Raw genomic sequence first — 22,659 nt, 5'->3', positions numbered from 1 at the left:
AATCTGTAGATTGCTTTGGGTAGTGTGTACATTTTAATGATGTTGATTCTATCAATCCATGAACATGGTATGTTCTTCCATCTGTTTATGTCTTCCTCTATCTCTTTTTTCAGTGTCCTGTAGTTTTTCGCATGTAGGTCTTTTACCTCCTTAGTTAAGTTTATTTCTAGGTATCTTAATTTTTTTGGTGTGATGATAAATGGCATTGTTTTTTTTTTAGTCTCTCTTTCTGTAAGTTCACTATTGGTGTATAAAAATGCCATAGAATTTTTGGTGTTAATTTTGTATCCTGCTACACTGCCAAATTCATTTATTAAGTCTAATAAGTTTTTGATGCAGTCTTTAGGGCTTTCTATGTATAGTATCATGTCATCTGTGAATAATGACAGTTTTATATCTTTTCCAATTTGGATACCTTTTATTTCTTCTTGTCTAATTGCTATGGTCAGCACTTCCAGAATTATGTAAAACAGGAATGGTGAAATTGGGCATCCCTGTCTCATTTCTGTTCTTAGGTGAAATGGTTTTAGTTTTTTCCCATTGAGAATGATGTTGACTGTAGGTTTGTCATATAAGCTTTTATTAATGTTGAGGTATGATACCTCTATTCCCATTTTGCTGAGGGTTTTTTTTTTTTCAAGGAAGGGGGTGGGATTTTATCAAATGCTTTTTCTGCATCAATTGATATGACTATGTGCTTTTTTTTCCTCGATTTTTTTATGTGATGTATCACGTTTATTGATTTGTGGATATTGTACCATCCTTGCATCCCTGGGATAAATCCTACTTGGTCATGGTGTATGATCTTTCTGATGTACTGCTGGATCCAATTTGCTAAGATTTTGTTGAGGATTTTGGCATCTATGTTCATGAGGGATATTGGCCTGTAATTCTCTTTCATTGTGTTGTCTTTACCTGGTTTTGGTATTAGGGTGATGCTGGCTTCATAGAATGAGCTTGGAAGTGTTCCTTCCTCCTGAATTTTTTGTAGTAGTCTGAGGAGGATAGGTTTTAGTTCTTCCTTGAAAGTTTGGTAAAACTCCCCTGAGAAGCCATCTGGTCCTGGGCTTTTGTTTGCTGGAAGCTTTCTGATGACTGCTTCAATTTCTTCCATAGTTATTGGCCTATTGAGATTTTTAGATTCTTCCTGATTAAGTTTTGGAATGTTGTATTTTTCTAGGAATTTGTCCATTTCCTCCAGGTTGTCTAGTTTGTTGGAGTAGAGCTGTCCATAGTATTGTTTAACAATCATTTGTATTTCTGTGGGGTCTGTTGTTATTTCGCCTCTATCGTTTCTGATTTGGTTTATTTGGGTCCTCTCTCTTTGCTTCTTGGTGAGCCTGGCTAGAGGTTCGTCAATCTTGTTTATCCTTTCAAAGAACCCGCTCTTGGTTTCATTTATCTTTTGTATTGTTTTTTTGGTCTCTATGTCATTTATTTCTGCTTTGATCTTTATTATCTCTTTTATTCTGCTCATTCTGGGTCTTTCTTGTTGCTCTCTTTCTAATTCTTTAAGTTGTAGAGTTAGATGATTTATTATCATTTTTTTCTGGTTTTCTGAGGTAGGCCTGTAGAGCTATAAACTTCTCTCTCAGGACTGCTTTCACTGTGTTCCATAGATTTTGGATTGTTGTGTTTTCATTGTCATTTGTTTCCAGGATGTTTTTAATTTTTTCTTTAATCTTTTTTGGTTACCCAATCGTTGTTTAATAGCATGCTATTCAATTTCCAAGCATTTGAATTTTTTTGATTGTTTTTATTGTTGTTTATTTCTCATATTATGCCCTTGTGGTCTGAGAAGATGCTTGGTATGATTTCAATCTTCTTGAATTTGGAGAGACTTTGCCTGTGACCCAATATGTGGTCTATCTTTGAAAATGTCCCATGTGCACTTGAGAAGAATGTATATTCTGTGGCTTTGGGGTGACATTTCATCTTCTGATTGGTAAAGGGAGCAGCTTGGGCAGCTAGCTAACTGTATGCCCCACAAAAACCACATTGACCACGAAGGCCACAGGACCACATTAAGCTCTGCTGAGGAGCATGGAATCAAGTTAGGAAGGATTAGAGTTGGAGGATACAGCTCATCATAGAACCTTCTGCCCTCCTTAGAGAAGAAAGTAAGACCAGAATCAAGGGAAGAGCTGCTCAAAAAGAATTGTGAAAACAAATTTAGGTGTGGATTTGTGAAGATTTGCCTGAACTTTCAGGCAGGAGAAAACGAGGTGAGAAAATATACATCAGTGAGTTTCTGAAATTCTTTGCTTTAACTGGTTTGTGCTAAAGAATTATCACTACTAAGGTGTCTAATAATAAGATTCGGTTATTCACTAATGGTCTGAAGTTGGGTAGCTTGCCTTTATGGAGCCATAGGAGAACACCATCCATCACAATTCTGAATTTAGGCATTCTCTTTCTCTCCTGAACTCCAGGCCACACTGATTCTCTCTCTCAATTAGCTGACAGTGTCCCTAAATTTTCGTGGCTGTTTCCAAGAAATGAAGAGATCTCTCCTTGGTATATTTGAAAATGGAAACCCAAATCACTACTTTATGAGAGATGCTTTTAAAAACAGACTTTGTACTTATTGTCCTCAATCCTGACATAGTTTCTATGGGGGAAAATCGAAGATTCCACTTCTGTGTTTCACAAGATTACACTTTATAATGTCCTTTCCTATGCTATTACTCAGCTTTGCTCACCCATATATCACTCCGCACAGTGTCCTTAGTATCTGGACTGGGATATAGGCACCTATTTTTCTTAGTGACTGGAAATGAGCCACACCTCTACAACCGTTTATGACATGGAATACAGTGTTACTTTAAAAATATTATTTCTAACACAGTATCATGTAGCTGCACAGTGAGTGCCCATTGAATGAGCAAATGGGAGGGGCACGATCAATTCGGTAAATGCCATGTAGAAATCGGGGAGGACTGAGAAAATGGATTGTTTCTCCTCCACTGGGATCTTTCAGTGGCTTCCCATTGCTTGTGGAGTAAGGTTCACACTTCTTTGCAAGACACTAAAAGTCTTTGTATACCTTTAATTTTTATCACCAACCACTTTTCCATCTGAATCCTCTTTGGGAGAAAATAGACTTTCTGGCCAATAGGAACACGTGTATCTTAATACTCATGCTCATGCTGTTCCAATTATCTGGATCACCTCCCCAGCCTTAACACCCATGCACATCATGCCTTTCCTTCTAGGTCCAATTTGAATCTTACTTTACCTGCTAACTTTATCTCCATAGCACCTGCCACCTTTGAATGTTTCATATATTTATTTCTTTTGTTCATTGTGCTTTTCTCCTTACTAGAATGTGAGCTTTCGACGACAGAAGTTTGTGTGTGATTTCTTTATCGATATTCTCACTCTGAGAACTGTGCCTGGCACATCTTTGACACTCAATAGAGATTTGTGGAAGGAGTAGTTCTGGCCTTAGTAAAACTTTTTTTTCCAGAATGTCCTGTACTCTGAGGGTATGTGTGTGGTGTGTCCTTCATGGAGGAGACTTTATGGGAATGCCCTGCTCTTTTGTCCAGCTCCTGCTCATGTTGTCTTTGTAGGAAGCATCATCTATCTGATTTTGACGTTCTTTCTCTTTGTTTCTTTGGGTTCCCTTGCTGTCCATAGTCTGTCAGAACATGCCTTATCCATTCTTGTTTGATTGATCTGTATTGGCCACTTTAAGTTCTTTGAGGAAAAGGACCAGTGTAACCTGCCTATTTATCTTCAACATCCAGGATGGTGCCCGAATGCAGTAGGTAATAAATAAATATATTCTTTTTTAACAATGAAAGAAGTTAGAGTTGAGTCAGATCCTTATAAACATATTTTGCTTCCCCAGTAGAAAAGAGGCACTTCTAGAAGTTACATCTTTTTTTTTTCCTTTTCTTTTCCTGGTTAGCAATTTATTTATTTAGTCTGTGAGCATAATTAGTCTGATTTAGTAGTCTGGTGTTGACTTTCTAGTAAGTTTAATAAGAAGAGTTCGTTTTGAAAGAACAGGCAAATGTCTGATTTCTTGATGCTTGGAAATTTCTTTACTACAAAAGGTAGTTTGTTCAGTCTCCCCACTGCAACCACTGCAGTTTCTGCAATGTTCTGTGACAGCATCTTTCCCCCAGAGTTCCTGCTACTTTGATACCTTTGGACGCTGGCCCTGGCTCCCCCATTTACTTGTCCTGTTCTTGGGCATTCTAATGACCATGTCTTTCCCATTAAATAATCCAGCTCTTGATTATTGAGTCTAATTGTGGGTAGTAATAATGACTGAAAACCATTTACACAAACCTCACATTGCAACTTAAAAATTTGTGTTAAATTTTTGATTCTTGGGAAGTCAGTATGGAAGGGTGGACAAAAAAAAAATACTCACTGTGAAACAGAAAAATTATATTGTATGCTGGATTCTTCCTGGTGCCCAGATTTTTGTATTTATTACAAGCCGTGATATGAAGCTTTACCTGAGAGATGCTCATGCAGAATAAGACCAACAAGCCATAATTATTTAAAAAAATTGCAAAAGTAACTCCTCAACACATATGGTCTAAAAATACACAGGTGGTTTGCTCAGTGCCTGACTTCATTCCGGTAAGGGCTTAATGCACTAGAAAGTCATGGCACACAACCACGTCTTCTTTCATTCACCAGGGATGGGTTCCAACATCTCGTTTTATTTATGGAAAGATTCATTGCCTGGAACGCCTACTGTAGAAAACTTTCTTCTCCTTGGGAGAGAATATATTTGCATACCAGCTTTCTTGGCATTTTTACATTCAAGGCACCTTGCCAGGTTAGAGCCACCACCTGCATACTCAATCTCCCCACCTCTGTTGTCATTGCCTTATGATTTGATGATTAGCAGGATTAGGGAAGGGATGTTAGATCACTATAAATAAAGTTGGGTCTATTTTATATTGATCTCAAGGGTTCCATTTGAAGTGTTATGGGCAATTTCAGATGTCTTCCTCGTTGACTTGTTAGTCTGTAATTATTGATTAAGGAATGTTGTGGTGTTTTTGTGTTTGCCTATAAATAGGTATCATAGAGAAAGATGAATTTAGAATGAATTCTTTTGGAAAATTTTATATAGATGAAGTCATCGTTTTCTGGCATTGAGGGATACAAATTCAATATTATGTAATCCCTGCCTCGAGGGAGTTTGCAGCCTGGTCAAAGATGACAAACATGTAAAAATTTTTAAAATGCTATAACATTCTATAGGTGCTATTGTAGAAATATTATTTAGTGGGTAGAGTGATGTGGTCTCATTTATTTGAAGGTAATAAGATTGGCTGTGGAAGAGATAATTTTATTTTATTGTTTTTTTTGGGGGGAGAGAGAATTTTAAATAGAGGAGTGGGTATTTGGAAGGTTGCGTGTGTTAATTAGCTTTGCTATGTAACAGACCATCTCAAAAATTAGCTTAAAACAACAAATATTTATTTAGTCATGATTCTGGGGATTGTCAGTCTTGGGCTGAGCTTAGCTGGGTGGCTCTTCTGCTCTGCTGTGTATTGGTTTCCTGGGTCTGCTGTAACAAACTACAGCCAGCTTGATGTTTTAAAACAATAGGAAGGTATTCTCTCACAGTCTGTAGCACAGAAGTCCAAAATCAAGCTGTGAACACGTATGGTTCCCTCTGGAAGTTCTGAGGGAGAATCTATTCCATGCCTCTTTCCTAACCTTTGGTAGCCTCTGACAACTCTTGTGTTCCTGGCCTTGTGGTCTCATCACTCCAGTCTCTGCCTCTGCCTGTACCTGGACTTCTACTCCATGTTGCTCTATGTCTTATCCTTTTTTTTTTTGTCTCTTATAAGGACACACATTGTATTTACAGCCCATCCTAATGCTGGATGATCTCATTATTCTCTTAGCTAAAGCAAGGCACAAGTCCAGTCCAGATTCAAGGGGTGCAGAATAGACTTCAACCCTTAATGAGAGGAATGGTAAAGTCACATCAAAAGAGCTGTAGATACATGGGGGAGGGAAGGAGAACATTGTGGCCATTTTTTCAGTCTACCACACTGATGAAGGGAAATGGGCAAGATGGAGGAGAAGGTTGAATGGGGTGGGAGAGGGGGAGAGAACATTTATGGCATAAATATAGAGCTAAAGTGCTAGGCGGTCCTCAGGTCATGTCAGGGTAGGTTTTATACATCCTCTCTGTAGGTGGTGTGTTGGTGGTGTCATTTATATGTACAGGGTGGGCAAAAGTGGGATTACAATGGTTTGTATGGAAAATAATACAATGATTAATAATATAAGAACAAACTCCGTGTTTGTGTACTCACAACTGTAAACCTACTTTGGCCCCCACCCTGTATTTTTGTATGTATGTAATGCATTTTATTTGCTGTTTTTTTTAACCCCCAAACTTTTACATTCTGGAAAAGCTCAAATATATACAAAATAAGTGGATAGTATAATGAACTCCCTTGTATCTAGTGCTCAACTTCAACAGTTATCAGCATTCTGCATGCTTCCTTTTCCTGTACCTCCACCTACCCTACTTTAGCTTTATTTTTGAAGGTAAAATTCTCATACATTGGAAGGCACAGACCTTCATGGCGCAGTTTTGACAAATGGATATACCTGTGTAACCGGTAGCTCTCTCAAGTTAAAGGACATTTCCATACTGGAATTGTTCCTTGTGTCCCCTTCTAATGAGTAATCCCTTCTTCCCTGCTTCTAGGTAACCACTGCTCACGTCTTTTTCATAATAGATTTATGTGGCCTCTCCCAGCGCTTCATATAAATGGAATCACACAGTATGCACTTTATGTCTGTCTTATTTTATTCAACACATTTTGAAACATTCTTTTTTGTTGTTGCATATAACAGTGACTAATTATTTTTTATTGCTGAGTAGTGTTCCATTCAGTGAATACATCATAATTTGCTCATCTCTTCTTCTGGATAAGCCTTTTTTTTGGCTATGATTTAATTTATCTTAGATAAATAGCTAGGGATAAAATTACTGGGTCAGAGGGTTGATATATGTTTAATCTTATGAGAAACCGCCAAACCTTTTTGCAGGCAGTTGACCCGTTTTAGGTTCCCACCGGTGGTGTGTGAGAGCCCTGGTTGCTCCATATTCTCTCCAGCATTCAGTGCTATCAGAATTTTTAATTTAGACATTCTGATTTGTATGTGGTGGCAGCCAATTGTGATTTTAATTTGCATTTTCCTGATGACTAATGATGTTGAGTTTTGTTTTTTCTTTTGGAGGGGGGGCTTACCAGCCATTTCAAAAAATATTTTTTTATTGATTTCAGAGAGAAGGAAGAGGGGGAGAGAGAGAGAAAAACATCAGTGATGAGAGAGAATCATTGATGGGCTGCTTTCTGCACATCCCACACTGGGAATCGAACCCACAACCCAGGCATGTGCCATATCTGGGAACTGAACCAGGTACCTCTGGGTTCATGGGTCAGTGCTCCACCACTGAGTCACACCGGCCGGGCCAATATTTCCTTAATAGTATCTTTTGATGAAAAGTTTTGAAGTCTGAAGAAGTGTAATTTATCTTGTTGTTTTTTGCTTTCTACATCCTAAAATATCTTTGTCCGTCCCAGACCTGAAGAAATTGTGTTACCCCCCTCCCCCCCAAAGCTTTATAGATTCAGCTACTATATTTAGGTCAGTGATCCCTCCTAAATTAGTTGTTGTATATACTGTTTTCTTTTTTTCCATGTGGAGATCCAGTTTGTCAAACACCATTTGTTAAAAAGACTTTCTTTTCCCCACTGAGCTGCCTTGGCCTCTTTGTGGGAAATTGTCTGTATGAGTCCAGGTTAGTTTCTGGGCTCTCATTTCTGTCCCGTTGATCTGTTTACCCTCATGCCAACACCACACTGTCCTGATTACTGTAGAGTTCAGGTTTGCCTTGAAGTCAGTTTGTGAAAGCCCTCTATCTCTATTCTTCCTTTTTCGAAATTGTTTTGCCATTCTAGGGTGTGTGTGTGTGTGTGTGTGTGTGTGTGTGTGTGTGTGTGTGTACTCATGTGCTCGAGCATTCCCATAGAAATGTGAAATCAGCTTGCCAGTTTCCACTGGGGAAAAAAAAGCCTTCTGGGATTTTCATTTGGATTGTGTCACATCCACAGATCATTTTGGGGAGAATCAACATTTTTAACAACATTGCGTCTTTTAGGGTAGACATTCTTAAGCATAATTTTGCTCATGTCACTCACCAGCTTAAAAGCCTTTTTTTGAAATCTTTTTTTTTTTTTAAATCTCTTTCCATTTTTTTTATCCATTGCATGCTGTCCCCAGGCTGTTTGTTGTTTCTCGTACATTGTCTAAACTTCTCTCCTTCGTGCTTTATGCTCTCATGTCCTTCATACTGAGTGTTCTTCACACCTACTCTCCAAATCCAAAAGACTCAAATATTACAGATATTTATGTTATAATGTAATAAATTACAAATTAATAGTAAGAAGGTTTAAAGAAACAAATTATCATGGGGCAGATCACTTAAAATCTATTGCACATTAAAATTGGAGCATCCCTCCCAAAATAAGCAAAACAAGACAAATAACACCAAACAAAAAAGGGCAAAAGCACACCTCAATAATTACCAGAATAAGATAGGGCTTTACTTTTAAATAGGAAGGGGAAGGCAGCTTGAAGGAAGGGTAGAGGAGACAGGAGCAAAATACATGCTGATCAAGAAAATCACGTAAGAAGCACTTTCAACCCAGGCGCGTATGCAAATGGGGCCACGAAGAACAGTGAGAGAACCGTGCATGTGACATAGGCAGGCACTTAGTTTTCGGCTGCTACTTAGAGGTTCAAAAAAATGGGGGCATCTGTAGTACTCTCAAGAATTAAAAAACAAACAAACATTTAGGTCCTGGGAAAAATTGAGCACGAACCAACTTCAGAGTTCTGTTAACATCATTTCTTTGTGTACAAATCACATATGTGTTAATTCATATGTCAGAAACAATAATTGAAAAACAAACCGTATTTCAGTGTCCACATAAGCTTTTATTTCCACCGTTAAAATTTCCTCAATCCCTGTGGCTAGAAATAACATTCCTACTTCTGAATAGTAAAGTACTTTGTACTTGCCTTATGGTACTTGTGTCTACCCCATATTATACCTGTCAAGGCGCATGTCTTATTCTTTTATGGGACTGCAATTTCATTGATGTGCTTTCCTATTTTATTTATCAGCGTCTGCTCTATAGCACCTCAAATAGTATCCTGCCTATGACAGGTGTTTGAGAATATTTGATGAATGAATGAACCAGTGAACGAATGATGAGTGAATGAAATACAGTGAAGAAACGAGAAGTAAATAGTAAATGAAAAAGCCTGGAACAAAATTGTGTGCCCATCTTTTTTTTTCTATTTCAATGTTAGAGCAGTAAAGGCGCTAAAGAACCCAAAGCTGGTTTAACTGTAAGAACAATTATAATTTGAGGTTTTTCCAACACAAGCATTATTTCTTTTGTGTAAGATATACTTGTCCTCACAAGAACTAACGAGAAAGCCACATCCCAGTAGGGTTCTGTAGACAGTCATTAATCTACTTTATAATACAGATAATTTTAACAATTGATAACTTTCATCAAAAGAGATATGTTTTTTCTTTCTAAATGTACAAAGTTGGATCCTGCTGACAATAGCAACTTCCAAATGGCTGTCAGATAGGCCTTTACTACTGAATTCCAAACAGGTGTGTCAGCTAATTTCACTTCAACAGGAGGAAATAACCACAATCATTTTGTACTTAACTTTGTAGCTTAAAGGCAAATATTCACATGACATTTTATGTAGAATTGGTCTCTTCTTTTCCTTTTCTCTCTTATTTTCCATAGTTGATTCTTGAATATGTAGTCATCGTGCTTAGAATAATAATGAAAAAACAACTCTGGTAGTTTATTTAAAATACAATTCAGTTAAATGTAAAAGCATCTTCCATTTGCTGAATACATAGTCTACTCTAAAAAATCATCCTGTGTGAAGAGTCACTTGCTGCCTTCTGAGGGCAGCAGCGTGGTAACAGAAAGATTCAGGTCTGAAGCCAGAAAGCCTGTAGCTCTCTGTAGCTTTGCTTATTGTCTTCTGGTAACTACAATCTATTCTTTTCTCTTCTCTGGGTTTCATTCTTCTTTTTGTACAGTCGAGGCAATACTCTTCTTCACAAGGTTACTTGGAGAGTCAGTGAGATTATGTGATTATACCTTCTAAATAGGTTTGATCTACTCCCTTCTCTCCATCCCTATCATCTTCACCAGGCCACCACCCTTTCTCACCTGGATTTATTTACCATATTAGGCCGCCCCCCTCCCCTCCCCCCCGGCCCGCATGATCTCTCCACATTGCAATCAGAAGGGATCTTTGTCAGAGATGAATCTGATCATGTTATTTCTCATTCCTATACTTAAAAACCTTTTGTGACTTCCTATTGTTTGAGGATGAAAGAATCTGTATGATTTAATCCTATGTAATTTCTTGGCCCCACCTTGGCCTAATCTCCTTCAATTTTCTTTGTCCAAGTGCCTTGACTTCTTTATTTCACTGAATGTTGAATCTCTCTTCTTGTCTTGGAAATTCGAAAAGGCTGCAGGAGGGTTGAGCTTGAGTTGGACAGGAGGAGCTCCAATCAGGAACTCTGCTGTAGGTACTTTCGGTGGTAGATGTCTGTGGGCCTTCCAGGTGGGGAGATCGAGTATGTGGCTGGACTTGGGAGGGAGGTCTGTCTGGAGGTATAAACAGGGAGCTGGCCCTAAAAGGTATTTAATATTTAAAGTCATGAGACTGAATGAGTTCACTGAGGCCAGGGTCCTCTTCCTTCTATCTGTTAGTTTATTTTTCATCTGAGGATCTACTTGTAGGTCAGGACCCACTCCTGCATCCTCTGCCCCATGAAACTTGTCCTGTTCTCTGGCAAAGTCACTGCAGTCTGTTCCTACTGGGCTAATAGCATCTGCCATGTTATACTGCACTTGCTATTTAAGAAAAAAAGATGTTTTCCTTTACAACTAGACCAGTTTCTGATGGGGCAAGACCATGTTTTATTTGCCATTGTAGCTTCTGTTCTGTTGTTGAGAGATGGTGAAGTGAGTCAGCATATATTCAAGTGGTCAGGTCCAGCCTGTTGGGGCTGAGGGAGGGCTGCCTGCTTCCCATCTGCTCTTGTTCTTGAAGGAAAGTGCCTTTCAATCCTGTGCTTCTGACTGAGGCAGAGTAAAAACTGGGTCTAAAATGTTTAAGTTTTAAAAAATGTTTTGATTGATTTCAGGAAAGTGCCTTTCAATCCTGTGCTTCTGACTGAGGCAGAGTAAAAACTGGGTCTAATAATGGGGCTGCCTCCTGCACGCCCCCTACTGGAGATCAAGCGTGCAACCTGGGCATGTGCCCTGACCTAGAATGGAACCAGTGACTTCTTGGTTCATGGGTTGACATTCAACCACTGAGTCACACCGGCCAGGCAGTTTTCAATATTTTTTGATATGGATATATAATAACAAAAACCAGAATTATAATCTGATAACTTAAAATATTTCTATTTTACATAAAATGTGGCTGAATAATATATAATTTGATTGAGTGCATTTCTTTTCATTTGTTTTTAAAACTATTGCTCATTTGTTTGATTGAATTAGCAAATGAAAGAAACTGTTCATTTTTTATCTCTTGTGAGCTGTATTTCAAATACTTTCAGGTTGTACATTTTCTAGATTGGCCTTGTTAGAAAAAGAGAACTAGATAAAAGTTCTAATCCCACAGATTATTTAACCTCTAAGTTGATGATTCAAATTCAGTGTCTAGGGATGGAAAATAGAACACTTTTTTTCATACAAAAGAAAATAGTTTTCTTTTAAATTTTATTTAATTATAAAACACTAGAGGCCCAGCGCATGATTTTTTTAAAAAAATATATTTTATTGATTTTTTACAGAGAGGAAGGGAAAGGGATAGAGAGTCAGAAACATCGATCAGCTGCCTCCTGCACACCCCCCACTGGGGATGTGCCCGCAACCAAGGTACATGCCCTTGACCGGAATCGAACTTGGGACCTTTCAGTCCGCAGGCCGATGCTCTATCCACTGAGCCAAACCAGTTACAGCCCAGTGCATGATTTTGAATGGCTTCTAAGCATTCTATTATAGCTGTATCACAATTAAAAATACTTTCCCTTTTTCTTATCATTTGTTTGATCTTAAATTTTCTTAAAAACTGTGAAAGTAGATTATTGTATGAAAAGGCAATGAGCATTTATTTCTAAAGCTTTTGATATATATTTCTAAAATGTTCTCTAAAAGGATTTATAATAAATTTGCATTCCCATTGAGAGCGTATGTGAGTTTATATCTCCATGTACCTTCTCTAACATCAGGACTGATTTTTAAACACAATTTTTGCTAGTTTGATGTGTTAAATAATAAAGGATAGCTTTAAAATATATACTTTATTGATTTTGGAATGTGTTTTAATCTATTTAGTGACTATTTTTATGTGTGAATCGTACATTTCTTTTGACCTTGTTTTTGGATATAATCTTATTTTCATTGATTGGTAAGAGTTTTTACATATTAGCTGAAACACATAAAACTGATTTTATAGGCTAAAAACAGTTGAATATTCTCAACTTCATATGGTTTGACTTGAGTTATGTATTTTATGTTTGTTGCCAGTGTTTTCCCAGTTTGCCTTTTGTTCTTTTTACCATGTTGTTTTTTAAAGCATATAACAAGTTTAAATTTTTTATGTGGCTTGATTTAGAGATAATTTCCTTTGTAGTTTCCTCTATAGCTTTCTTGCAGCAAAAGTCCTTTCCATCCCAAGGGCAGATAAATATTTTTGCAGTTTCATATTTTTAAGTTTAACTTTTAAAATCCATCTGGAATTTTGTTTGGATGTATTATTAGGACAGGAATCTGTTTACCGAGTGATGAAACAATGACTTTCAGATTCCTAAGCAGATTCTATTTTTTAGTGTCATGCCCCATTGCTAAAAATTGCAGAATTATTATGTGTCTTATGCATATAATATCTTTGACCTTGATTCCTCATAAAATACTCATGCCTTGGGTTAGCCGGTGTGCTTCAGGATCGGTAATAATCCAGAGACCTTAATTTTTGGATTGTTCACTCTATTTTAAAGATATGAGTAGTATGGTAGACAATACTTGATTTCCTTGATGGCTTCTTCCAGAATAAAATTCTGTCATTCACAGAACCTATCACATTAATCCCTATGGGCAATATTGTTAAATAAAATATTCTTTAGGTAGAAAGGCAATTAAAAAATACATGTAGGCATTACTATTCAAACTCTTCCTATCTGAACTCAGAAACTTAGAAGGTTCAGGTAAATTTTTAGATAAATCCTTGTGTCTAAATTGTTGCTATTTGCTATCTAAAATAGTGGGACAGAAGTGATTCAATAATAAGCTAGCCAACTCAAAGACCAAATTTGCATAGTGAGGGATATTTGTATTAGGCCAGGCTAGCTTTCCTATATTCTGGACCACTCAAAGGTGAAGATGAAATGGAAAAACCCTTTCAAAGGACTAATGATCTCCACATTCTCTGAGAAGCCAGCCAGATATCTGCCCTTCAGTGTCCTAGAGTTTCCTGAGGATCCCCTGGGTCCCTAAACCTCAGTGGGGCTGCGTGGGATGGGAGCACATCACTGTGACCCCTCAGAGCCCTTCTGAACCGGGCTTGTCAGAGCTGGAAGTTAGGATTTCCACGACCACTAGGGGGCTTCAGTTGTCCGCAAAGAACGGATCATGCCCAGAGGTGCTATGGTGTTGCTTCACTCTTTAAGAAAATCATTTCATTTTGGGAGTATTTATTTTCTGAGATAGATTGACAGAACCAATTCATAAAACTCAAAGACCTTTGAGGGTCATCTAGTCTTTCCTTCTCACTTTGGAGATAAAGAACATTTAGGGAGGCTTCTCCAAGTTGACTCAGCTATATAATAGCAGAGTCAGAGTTAGAACCCAAGTCCCTAATCCAACTCCTAGTCTAGTTCTTTAGCTGTTGGATCAGTGATGTACATGGATTTTTTATATTTCTGAAGTTATACCACACGGTTATGTGGCACTGACTGTGCCTCGGCCCTGGAGTTAGGAATGTTGTGTTGAAGGCAGGTGGCAAAGTGGATGCTGGGCCACCTATGGGAAGCATCAAACAGTGTAGTAGCTACTCTCAGTCCAGCTGAGCTTTTGGATTCATGAGCTGACCACATGCCATGAGTCAATGTTGGGGAGTTTTAAGAATTCTTATCTATTCTGAATAAGGCCTAGAGCCTTATATACCTTATCCTTTTCTTCAGATGAACAGCAACATCTTTCCGGATTTTTTTCTCTTAAATTTTTTTATGATTTTTTATTAACATTTAACCTTTAGAACCTGGTTGGTAACCCTTTAAAAAAAATCAATGGCCACTAAAAAACATAACAAAAATCAAGCAAGCAAATTCATTATGTACTAGCTCAAAATGACTTATGACAATGTTTAATTTTTTTCTTCTGTGCAAACTATGGAAGAAGCAAATGGTGTTCACTTCAACTACTTTTATAGCAAGTTCAGAAAACACTTTGATTTTTTTAAATGGTAGGCTAAAATGATAGGCTAAATGGGAGCTGGCGTGAGGATTAAAGACATGGTACTTGAAAAGCTCTTAAAGCAGGATTTGCTGTGTAGTTAGGTCCTCCAAAATGACAGCTATTGTATTATAATAATTGTTAGTGGTTTTTTCCTCCTGTAATGAATCAGAACATTGGGACTACTTCTGTAAATGCAAATCATGTTTGAAACATTTAAAAAAATATTTTTTATTGATTTCAGAGAGGAAGGGAGGGGGGATGAGAATCATTGATTGGCTGCCTCCTGCACATCCCCTACTGGGGGTTGAGCCCCCAACCCGGGCATGTGCCCTTGACTAGAATCGAACCCAGGACTCTTCAGGCTGTAGGCCAACGCTCTACCCACTGAGCCAAACCAGCTAGGGCCATGTTTGAAACATTTGAATTGCGTCTTTGATCTAAAATTTTAGAAATAGATAATGTAGTCATTTTCTTAATGGCATATTAAAGCTTAATTGAATAAAAATGTAGTTGGTCAATCTAAACCCACAAAAAAATTAATTATGTCTTATTTTCTCTGCTTTTTTGAAGTGATTTAAAGGGCGTGATAGTTACCCTGAGTGAGGATGGTCACCTGCAGTGTTCATACCTGGGGACAGACCCGTCTTTGTTCCAAGCCCCCAAAGTTGAGTCCAGAGAACTGAATTATGACGCACTTGATGCAGAGCTGAAAGAACTTCAGAGAATCATTAAAGATGTTAACAAATCACAAGGTATCTCATTTGAAGCTTTTTATTATTTGATTTTACTTTGTATCTGGATAATGTTTTGTACATATTAATTTTCTTCCTCAGGTTTAATTAAAGTCATATTTGTAAGAACTGGGCTGCTCTTTAACCCACAAGTCTTTGTGCCTAATTTGAATTTTGTAAGTTCTGAAAAATATGTCCTATTTAAGAGAATGCTTTTTCACTAGTGTCCCCTTTTCGAGGACAGTGCTATCTAGTTTTTTTTCCCTTTAAGGTCTAAAAAAGGAACCAGTGCTCCTCAAGCAATACAGTATTTGAAAAAGAACAAGCAGAATTAGTTTCATATTGGGAGCTCTTAGGAGCAAAAACATTAAATGAATCTATATGTATAAAAGCCTAAGTGCCCGTGTCTCTATCCGACTGGTAGCTATGATGTGTAATTACCACCAGGGGGCAGACGCTCTGACTGGTAGCTGTGACACACACTGACCACCAGAGGGAAGATGCTCAACGTAGGAGCTGCCGCGCTGTGGTGACTTGGCAGCTGTGGTTCTTGGGTGATGCACCTGGAACCAGAGAGGAGGGAGCCCGATTTCGGGGTGCGTCACCGAGAACCACCCTCTTGCAATTTGGGACCCCTCGGAGGATGTTGGAGAGCTGGTTTTGACCGGATCCCCGCAGGCCAGGCCGAAGGACCCCCATGGGTACACAAATCTGTACACTGGGCCTCTAGTAAAAACAGAAAGAAAAGGATTTCTAAAATACATGTTACTTTGTCACCAAATAGTGATAGTTCTTTTATCTACATGTCAATCAGATCAGCAGATGTACACAATATGTAAGAAAACTCAATAAACTTCTTTTTAACAACAACAAAAAAGGAACCTGTACCTCTTTGGTCAGTGGTTTCAGGCCTTGAGAAGAGCATTAAAGTTTAGAGTGGCCATTTATTAACTTCTAATATCCCTGAAAAAAAGTTAGTTGCTTCTTTGAAAAGAAAGCAAAGCAATATATGAGTTATCACTTTGTTACTAAAAATGTAGTCATTTGCAGCTTAGCGACAGAATTTATGTTTGTAGTTAGCGTCCACAGAGCGTAGCCCGCGGTATGCTGTTTCTAATGACTCAGAGGCTGATGGTATATTCAGTTCCTGAGTTTTGAATAACTCAATATTATCTTACTTTGGGATTCACAGGGGTATAATTTTATTGTAAATTAAAAGGAGAAACAAAACCCCAATCCTGCGTTTGAGTTGGACATGTGAAAGGCATTACTGCAAGTTCCCTTTTCAGGGTCAGGTAAAAGTTGTGTTTTTTTTTTCTTCTTTTTAATGAGAAAAAATATGGACTATTTTCACGTAAAAGAAATGTTAAAACAAGTAGGAATAATAAAAGGAGAAGAACATCAAAAGCCAACCAAAACTACAGAGCCAGTCTTACTCCTGGTCCAATCACTTTATGAGATTTATGTATTTTTGAGTCTGAATTACCAAGACAAGAGTCAGAGGACTTTAGATAATATATTTAAAGAGTACGAATATTAAAATAAAATGATTATTCTTTGGCTTCGCACTTTCTCTTAGAAAGTTTTGAAAGTGAATCAGTAAAACTTAGGTCTTTTAATAACTTTCATTAGTTAAAAACCTATTTATTTGTTGTCAGCACCTCCCTGTCAAATAGAGAATAGTTAAAATTGGATGTATCAGATTGCAATATACAACCCCTCCCCCTATTTTTGATACTATTGTTTTGGGATTAATGGAATTATAAGTCTCATTTTATTGTTTAAAAATGTAGTTGGGGAAGAGTGGCGTATATGCGAAACATGAAATTTCTAGAGTTCGTTAAATACATTTAATGTGGCTTTTCACTCCAAATTTTGTGTTTTGAGATTTTGTTCTTTCCATAAACAAAGTGCTAATGGTATTTTGATTACCATTTAATTGTGTTAACATTTCTCAGAAAACCCCTTCCAGCTAAAAGTTATGTTTTTGGTGACCATAGTGATGCCCTTGGGTGAGAAGGGTTAGGTTGTTCTACTTGTCACTACCTTGATCCTTCTGTGTAATTTGAAATAACTGCTAATTAGGTTAGGGATGTGCCCATGGACTCGGGTTCAGAGTTCATTGTTTCCATAACCCCAAGTTCTCGTTGATATTTGAAGTGCTCTGCCCTTTCTCCACCATCATTTGGTTTTATTCCTGAAAAAGAAACAAAGAGAAACTTTTTAGAAAGAGAGACTTTCAAACTACTTTATTCTAGATACGGAAAAATGTAGTCTTCTGTACCCTTATAAATCGGTGGCATATTTTTTATTAAAATACCTCTAATTATGTAAAGCAGCAAATCGTTTCACTATAGAAGATTCTGAGAAATTAAAACTGGATTTTTTGAAGACCCCATTATTCATTTAAATGCCACTTATTTTCGTATAGTGACTTCAACTTACAAAAAATTTCAGTCTTGTGGGTTATGGTCAGTACTTAAAGCTTTTTTTTTTCTTCAAAGCTAGAATTGCAGCAAAATTTAAAACCAATTTAAAGAGTACATTTTGTTATACACATGGTGCATATTATCTACTGTAATAAAAAAGGTTTTGAACCCGATTTTATGTGTGTAAGTTATATGAGGAATGTATGTTGTAAGCATGAAGTTACAGTAATAATTCCTGTATGGCTCATGGATTTTGAAGCTTTCTGTGCCCAACTCATTAGTGTGAATCCTGCCAAGCGTTTCTATTACCAGCATCAACAGCTGTCGGTAGGCACTTTCAAAGATGGGGTTACCTGCCCGGCCGATGTGGCCCAGTGGTTAAGTGTCAACCTATGAACCAGGAGGTCACGGTTCCATTCCCAGTCAGGGCACATGCCTGGGTTGCGGGCTCGATCCCAGTGGTGGACGTGCAGGAGGAATAACTTTCATTAGTTAAAAACCTATTTATTTGTTGTCAGCACCTCCCTGTCAAATAGAGAATAGTTAAAATTGGATGTATCAGATTGCAATATACAACCCCTCCCCCTATTTTTGATACTATTGTTTTGGGATTAATGGAATTATAAGTCTCATTTTATTGTTTAAAAACGTAGTTGGGGAAAAGTGGCATATATGTGAAACATGAAATTTCTAGAGTTCGTTAAATACATTTAATGTGGCTTTTCACTCCAAATTTTGTGTTTTGAGATTTTGTTCTTTCCATAAACAAAGTGCTAATGGTATTTTGATTACCATTTAATTGTGTTAACATTTCTCAGAAAACCCCTTCCAGCTAAAAGTTATGTTTTTGGTGACCATAGTGATGCCCTTGGGTGAGAAGGGTTAGGTTGTTCTACTTGTCACTACCTTGATCCTTCTGTGTAATTTGAAATAACTGCTAATTAGGTTAGGGATGTGCCCATGGACTCGGGTTCAGAGTTCATTGTTTCCATAACCCCAAGTTCTCGTTGATATTTGAAGTGCTCTGCCCTTTCTCCACCATCATTTGGTTTTATTCCTGAAAAAGAAACAAAGAGAAACTTTTTGGAAAGAGAGACTTTTAAACTACTTTCTTCTAGATGCGGAAAAATGTAGTCTTCCGTACCCTTATTAATCGGTGACATATTTTTTATTAAAATACCTCTAATCATGTAAAGCAGCAAATCGTTTCACTATAGAAGATTCTGAGAAATTAAAACTGAATTTTTTGAAGACCCCATTCTTCATTTAAATGCCACTTATTTTCGTATAGTGACTTCAACTTAGAAAAAATTTCAGTCTTGTGGGTTATGGTCAGTACTTAAAGCTTTTTTTTTTCTTCAAAGCTAGAATTGCAGCAAAATTTAAAACCAATTTAAAGAGTACATTTTGTTATACACATGGTGCATATTATCTACTGTAATAAAAAAGGTTTTGAACCCGATTTTATGTGTGTAAGTTATATGAGGAATGTATGTTGTAAGCATGAAGTTACAGTAATAATTCCTGTATGGCTCATGGATTTTGAAGCTTTCTGTGCCCAACTCATTAGTGTGAATCCTGCCAAGCGTTTCTATTACCAGCATCAACAGCTGTCGGTAGGCACTTTCAAAGATGGGGTTACCTGCCCGGCCGATGTGGCCCAGTGGTTAAGTGTCAACCTATGAACCAGGAGGTCACGGTTCGATTCCCAGTCAGGGCACATGCCTGGGTTGCGGGCTCGATCCCAGTGGTGGACGTGCAGGAGGCAGCCGATCAATGATTCTCATCATTGTTGTTTCTATCTCTCTCTCTCCCTCCTCCTTCCTCTCTAAAATTTTTAAAAAAGAATTTAAAAAAAGATGGGGTTTCCCTATGATTTAGACAGTTGGTCATGCTCTACTTGGGTGAGTCAGGAGGAGTGGGTAGGATATGCCTTCAGGAAGGGCGAGAGCAGTGAGCCCCGGCCGTGTAGGTGAAAGTCTGCGTGCCGATGAAGCAGGTCCAGGATAACTACGCTGCCGCCGTGGAGGGCTAGGAATGCTTGTGCTTGGTGCCCGTGCTGGGATGTGTTGTTTGGCTGTGTGGCTGCGTGTAACAGAATGCCCCATACAGTGACTTCGGCCAGGCGGTGTGTCTCTTTCCCGGGGAAGGCAGTGCGGCCATGGCAGACCAGGGTCAGTTTGGCAGTTGCACGGTCATCAGGGACTCCGCTTCCTCTCCTCCCAGGGCCTCTGCTGGTCCAGGGGTGGCTTCTGGAACTGCTGCCCTCACATCTGCGGCTGAGTCAGCTCCTGAAGGATCCTTCCTGGAAGCCACACCCTGAGCAGCGTCTCCTCTCATCTCACCGGCCACTCCAGGCTGCGAAAGAGGCTGGGAAGTTAGGGTTTTAGCCGAGCACTTTGTTGCCTAGAATAAAATTGGGCTTCTTGAAGGATGGTTATTGGGTGGGCGACGAGCTGCCTTCTGTACTCTCACTAAGTTATGGAAATTCCTATTCCAAATATTGCCGCGCTGCTGGGAATGCCTGCTGGAAGCGTAGGCAGGTCTTCTGTTGGCCAGACACGGATGGTTCATGTGGCTGCGTCCAGGGCTCTCCATCTGTCCAGTTGGCCCTCCTCAGCGTGTGGGGGTGTTCCTGGCAGGGTCCCCGGCGATTTCTGCAGTCCCAGGCGCATGTGCAAGTACGATTTCCAGGGAAGAAGAGAGGTGTTTCTCCCGAGTCTCCCCGTTTATTAGGGAGGAATAGCTTTCCCAGAAGCATGTACCAGAATCCCCCAACCCCACGCCCAACTTTCCTTGTGTCACAGCTGCCAGGATTAAGCCCCATGCTCATGCCTAAAACAACCAACCGTCAGGGGAATGAGGTGAACATAATTGGATTTGATCATCCCAATGACTTTGAGGTGAAGGTGAATGTCTCAACAGAATCAGGACTCTGGTAATGAAGGGGGCATGAAGGTGGATGGTAGGTGGGCAGCCAGCAGTGTGTCATGTACATGTGTGCATACACACGCACACACACACACATTGCATAAGTATTATTTATGTTCCTGCTTATTTTGACGATTTCCAGGGAAGAAGAGAGGTGTTTCTCCCGAGTCTCCCCGTTTATTAGGGAGGAATAGCTTTCCCAGAAGCATGTACCAGAATCCCCCAACCCCACGCCCAACTTTCCTTGTGTCACAGCTGCCAGGATTAAGCCCCATGCTCATGCCTAAAACAACCAACCGTCAGGGGAATGAGGTGAACATAATTGGATTTGATCATCCCAATGACTTTGAGGTGAAGGTGAATGTCTCAACAGAATCAGGACTCTGGTAATGAAGGGGGCATGAAGGTGGATGGTAGGTGGGCAGCCAGCAGTGTGTCATGTACATGTGTGCATACACACGCACACACACACACACATTGCATAAGTATTATTTATGTTCCTTGCTTATTTAGGATCTCTGTCAGTTGTTCATAATATCTTATTATACACTATAAGCTTTTTAAATAGTGAAATTTTAAGTTGTGAAAATAATATGAATATGGTGAAAGGAATTCAAACAGTACTAAAAGGCTAAAACCCCCGGTCCTACTCCACACGATGAAAGGTAACCTTTATCAAGTGTGTGGTGTATTCTTTAGGAAAATGTTCATGTTTTTGTGATGGTTTTTTTTTTTTTTTTACAAATGCATATAAACACACTGTGCTACATCTTATTTTTTATTAATAGGTATAGCTTGGAGTTTTTTTCTTATCAGTATATAAAGATAGCACTCCTACTTACAGCTCTGGGGTTTAGACCATTGCACAACATGGATATGCCATAATTTGGTTAACTGTTTCCCTATTAATAGAAATATAGAGCTTTAGGTTGTTTTGTTTTTAATAACTACCAGCAGCAGAGAACTTCCTTGGGCATGCCTGTGAGCTGGTAATAACTATCAAAAAGTAAAATGTACGGATCCTGTCACCTAACAATTCTCCTCCCAAGCAGTGGGATTACTTACCTTCAAGAGTAATTACTTTCAAACCAACTTACCTTCAAAAGTGTTGCACTAACGTAGGCTTCCACCAGAAGTGAAGGAGAAGGCACTGAAGTTCCCAATACGGGTTAGGCAGTGGGTCACATCTTAGCTACTCTCTTTGGAGAAAGAGACAGTTTTTTTCTTAAAATATTGTAGAAGGGGAAGAATTAGCATCAAGCTTCTAATTCTGTAATGCATTAGTTTCTTTAATGTGTTTGGGATATATGGTATAGATAACTCTTAAAAACTATAAAGCAGGTTTTACTTTATGATAAAATGTCTTTTTAAAAAGAATTTCTTTTCTTTCTTTTCTTTTTTTTATTTTTCCAAATTATAGGTGTTTGGCCCATGACTGAGAGAGAAGATGACTTGAAAATTTCTGCCGTGGTTTCTCCTGACTTCGACTCCGTGTCTGTAGGTGTCTTTGCAGACATTGAAAGTTGGTGATAGTGGGGACTCTGCTAAATTGGGGTCAAAATTTATTGGCTGAAATGATAGGCCATCAAATAGAAGCTTTAGGGAGGATAACAATTTATAATCTTTGTTATTTTCTGGAAATAAACATCTCTAGCCTCCTGGGTGCAGTAAAGAGTTTCTAGGCAGATATCTGTCTAAAGAGGGGGAGAGGAACAGTAGAAGCAGTTCTCACCATTACTCTGAATCTACCTTTTTTTAAAGTTTAACTTTAATTCTAATCCAGATGGATAATACTGACCCCGCAAGATGTTTGTTGAAGGTTCAATGAAATAATGTTTATGAAAGGTCTAGCTCCGGGTTTGATAATTTACAATCTTTAATACATTATGGTGGTTGTGATGGGCTATCTGTGTGTAGTTTAAGAGTAAACAGTTGGGCCAGGAATTATTCCTTCCCTTCTCCCTCCCCGCCCCCCCG

General features: G+C 38.5%; 1 protein-coding gene across 2 annotated transcripts in view; it reads left to right on the top strand.

The window, feature by feature from the left end:
* BBS9 (Bardet-Biedl syndrome 9) overlaps nucleotides 1–22,659 on the top strand; it is a 331,597-nt gene that overhangs the window by 112,988 nt on the left and 195,950 nt on the right. For both annotated transcript variants that reach the window (XM_014541095.1, XM_005868077.2), the window contains exons 10-11: nucleotides 15,162–15,343; nucleotides 22,103–22,179. In XM_014541095.1, coding sequence (XP_014396581.1) covers nucleotides 15,162–15,343; nucleotides 22,103–22,179 — 259 coding nt within the window. The remainder of the gene's footprint in view (nucleotides 1–15,161; nucleotides 15,344–22,102; nucleotides 22,180–22,659) is intronic.

Source organism: Myotis brandtii, unplaced genomic scaffold, assembly GCF_000412655.1.
Source record: "Myotis brandtii unplaced genomic scaffold, ASM41265v1 scaffold260, whole genome shotgun sequence".
Taxonomy (NCBI): Eukaryota; Metazoa; Chordata; class Mammalia; order Chiroptera; family Vespertilionidae; genus Myotis; species Myotis brandtii.
The sequence above is the reverse complement of the archived record's forward strand: the minus strand, read 5'-3'. Positions and strand labels throughout refer to the sequence as shown.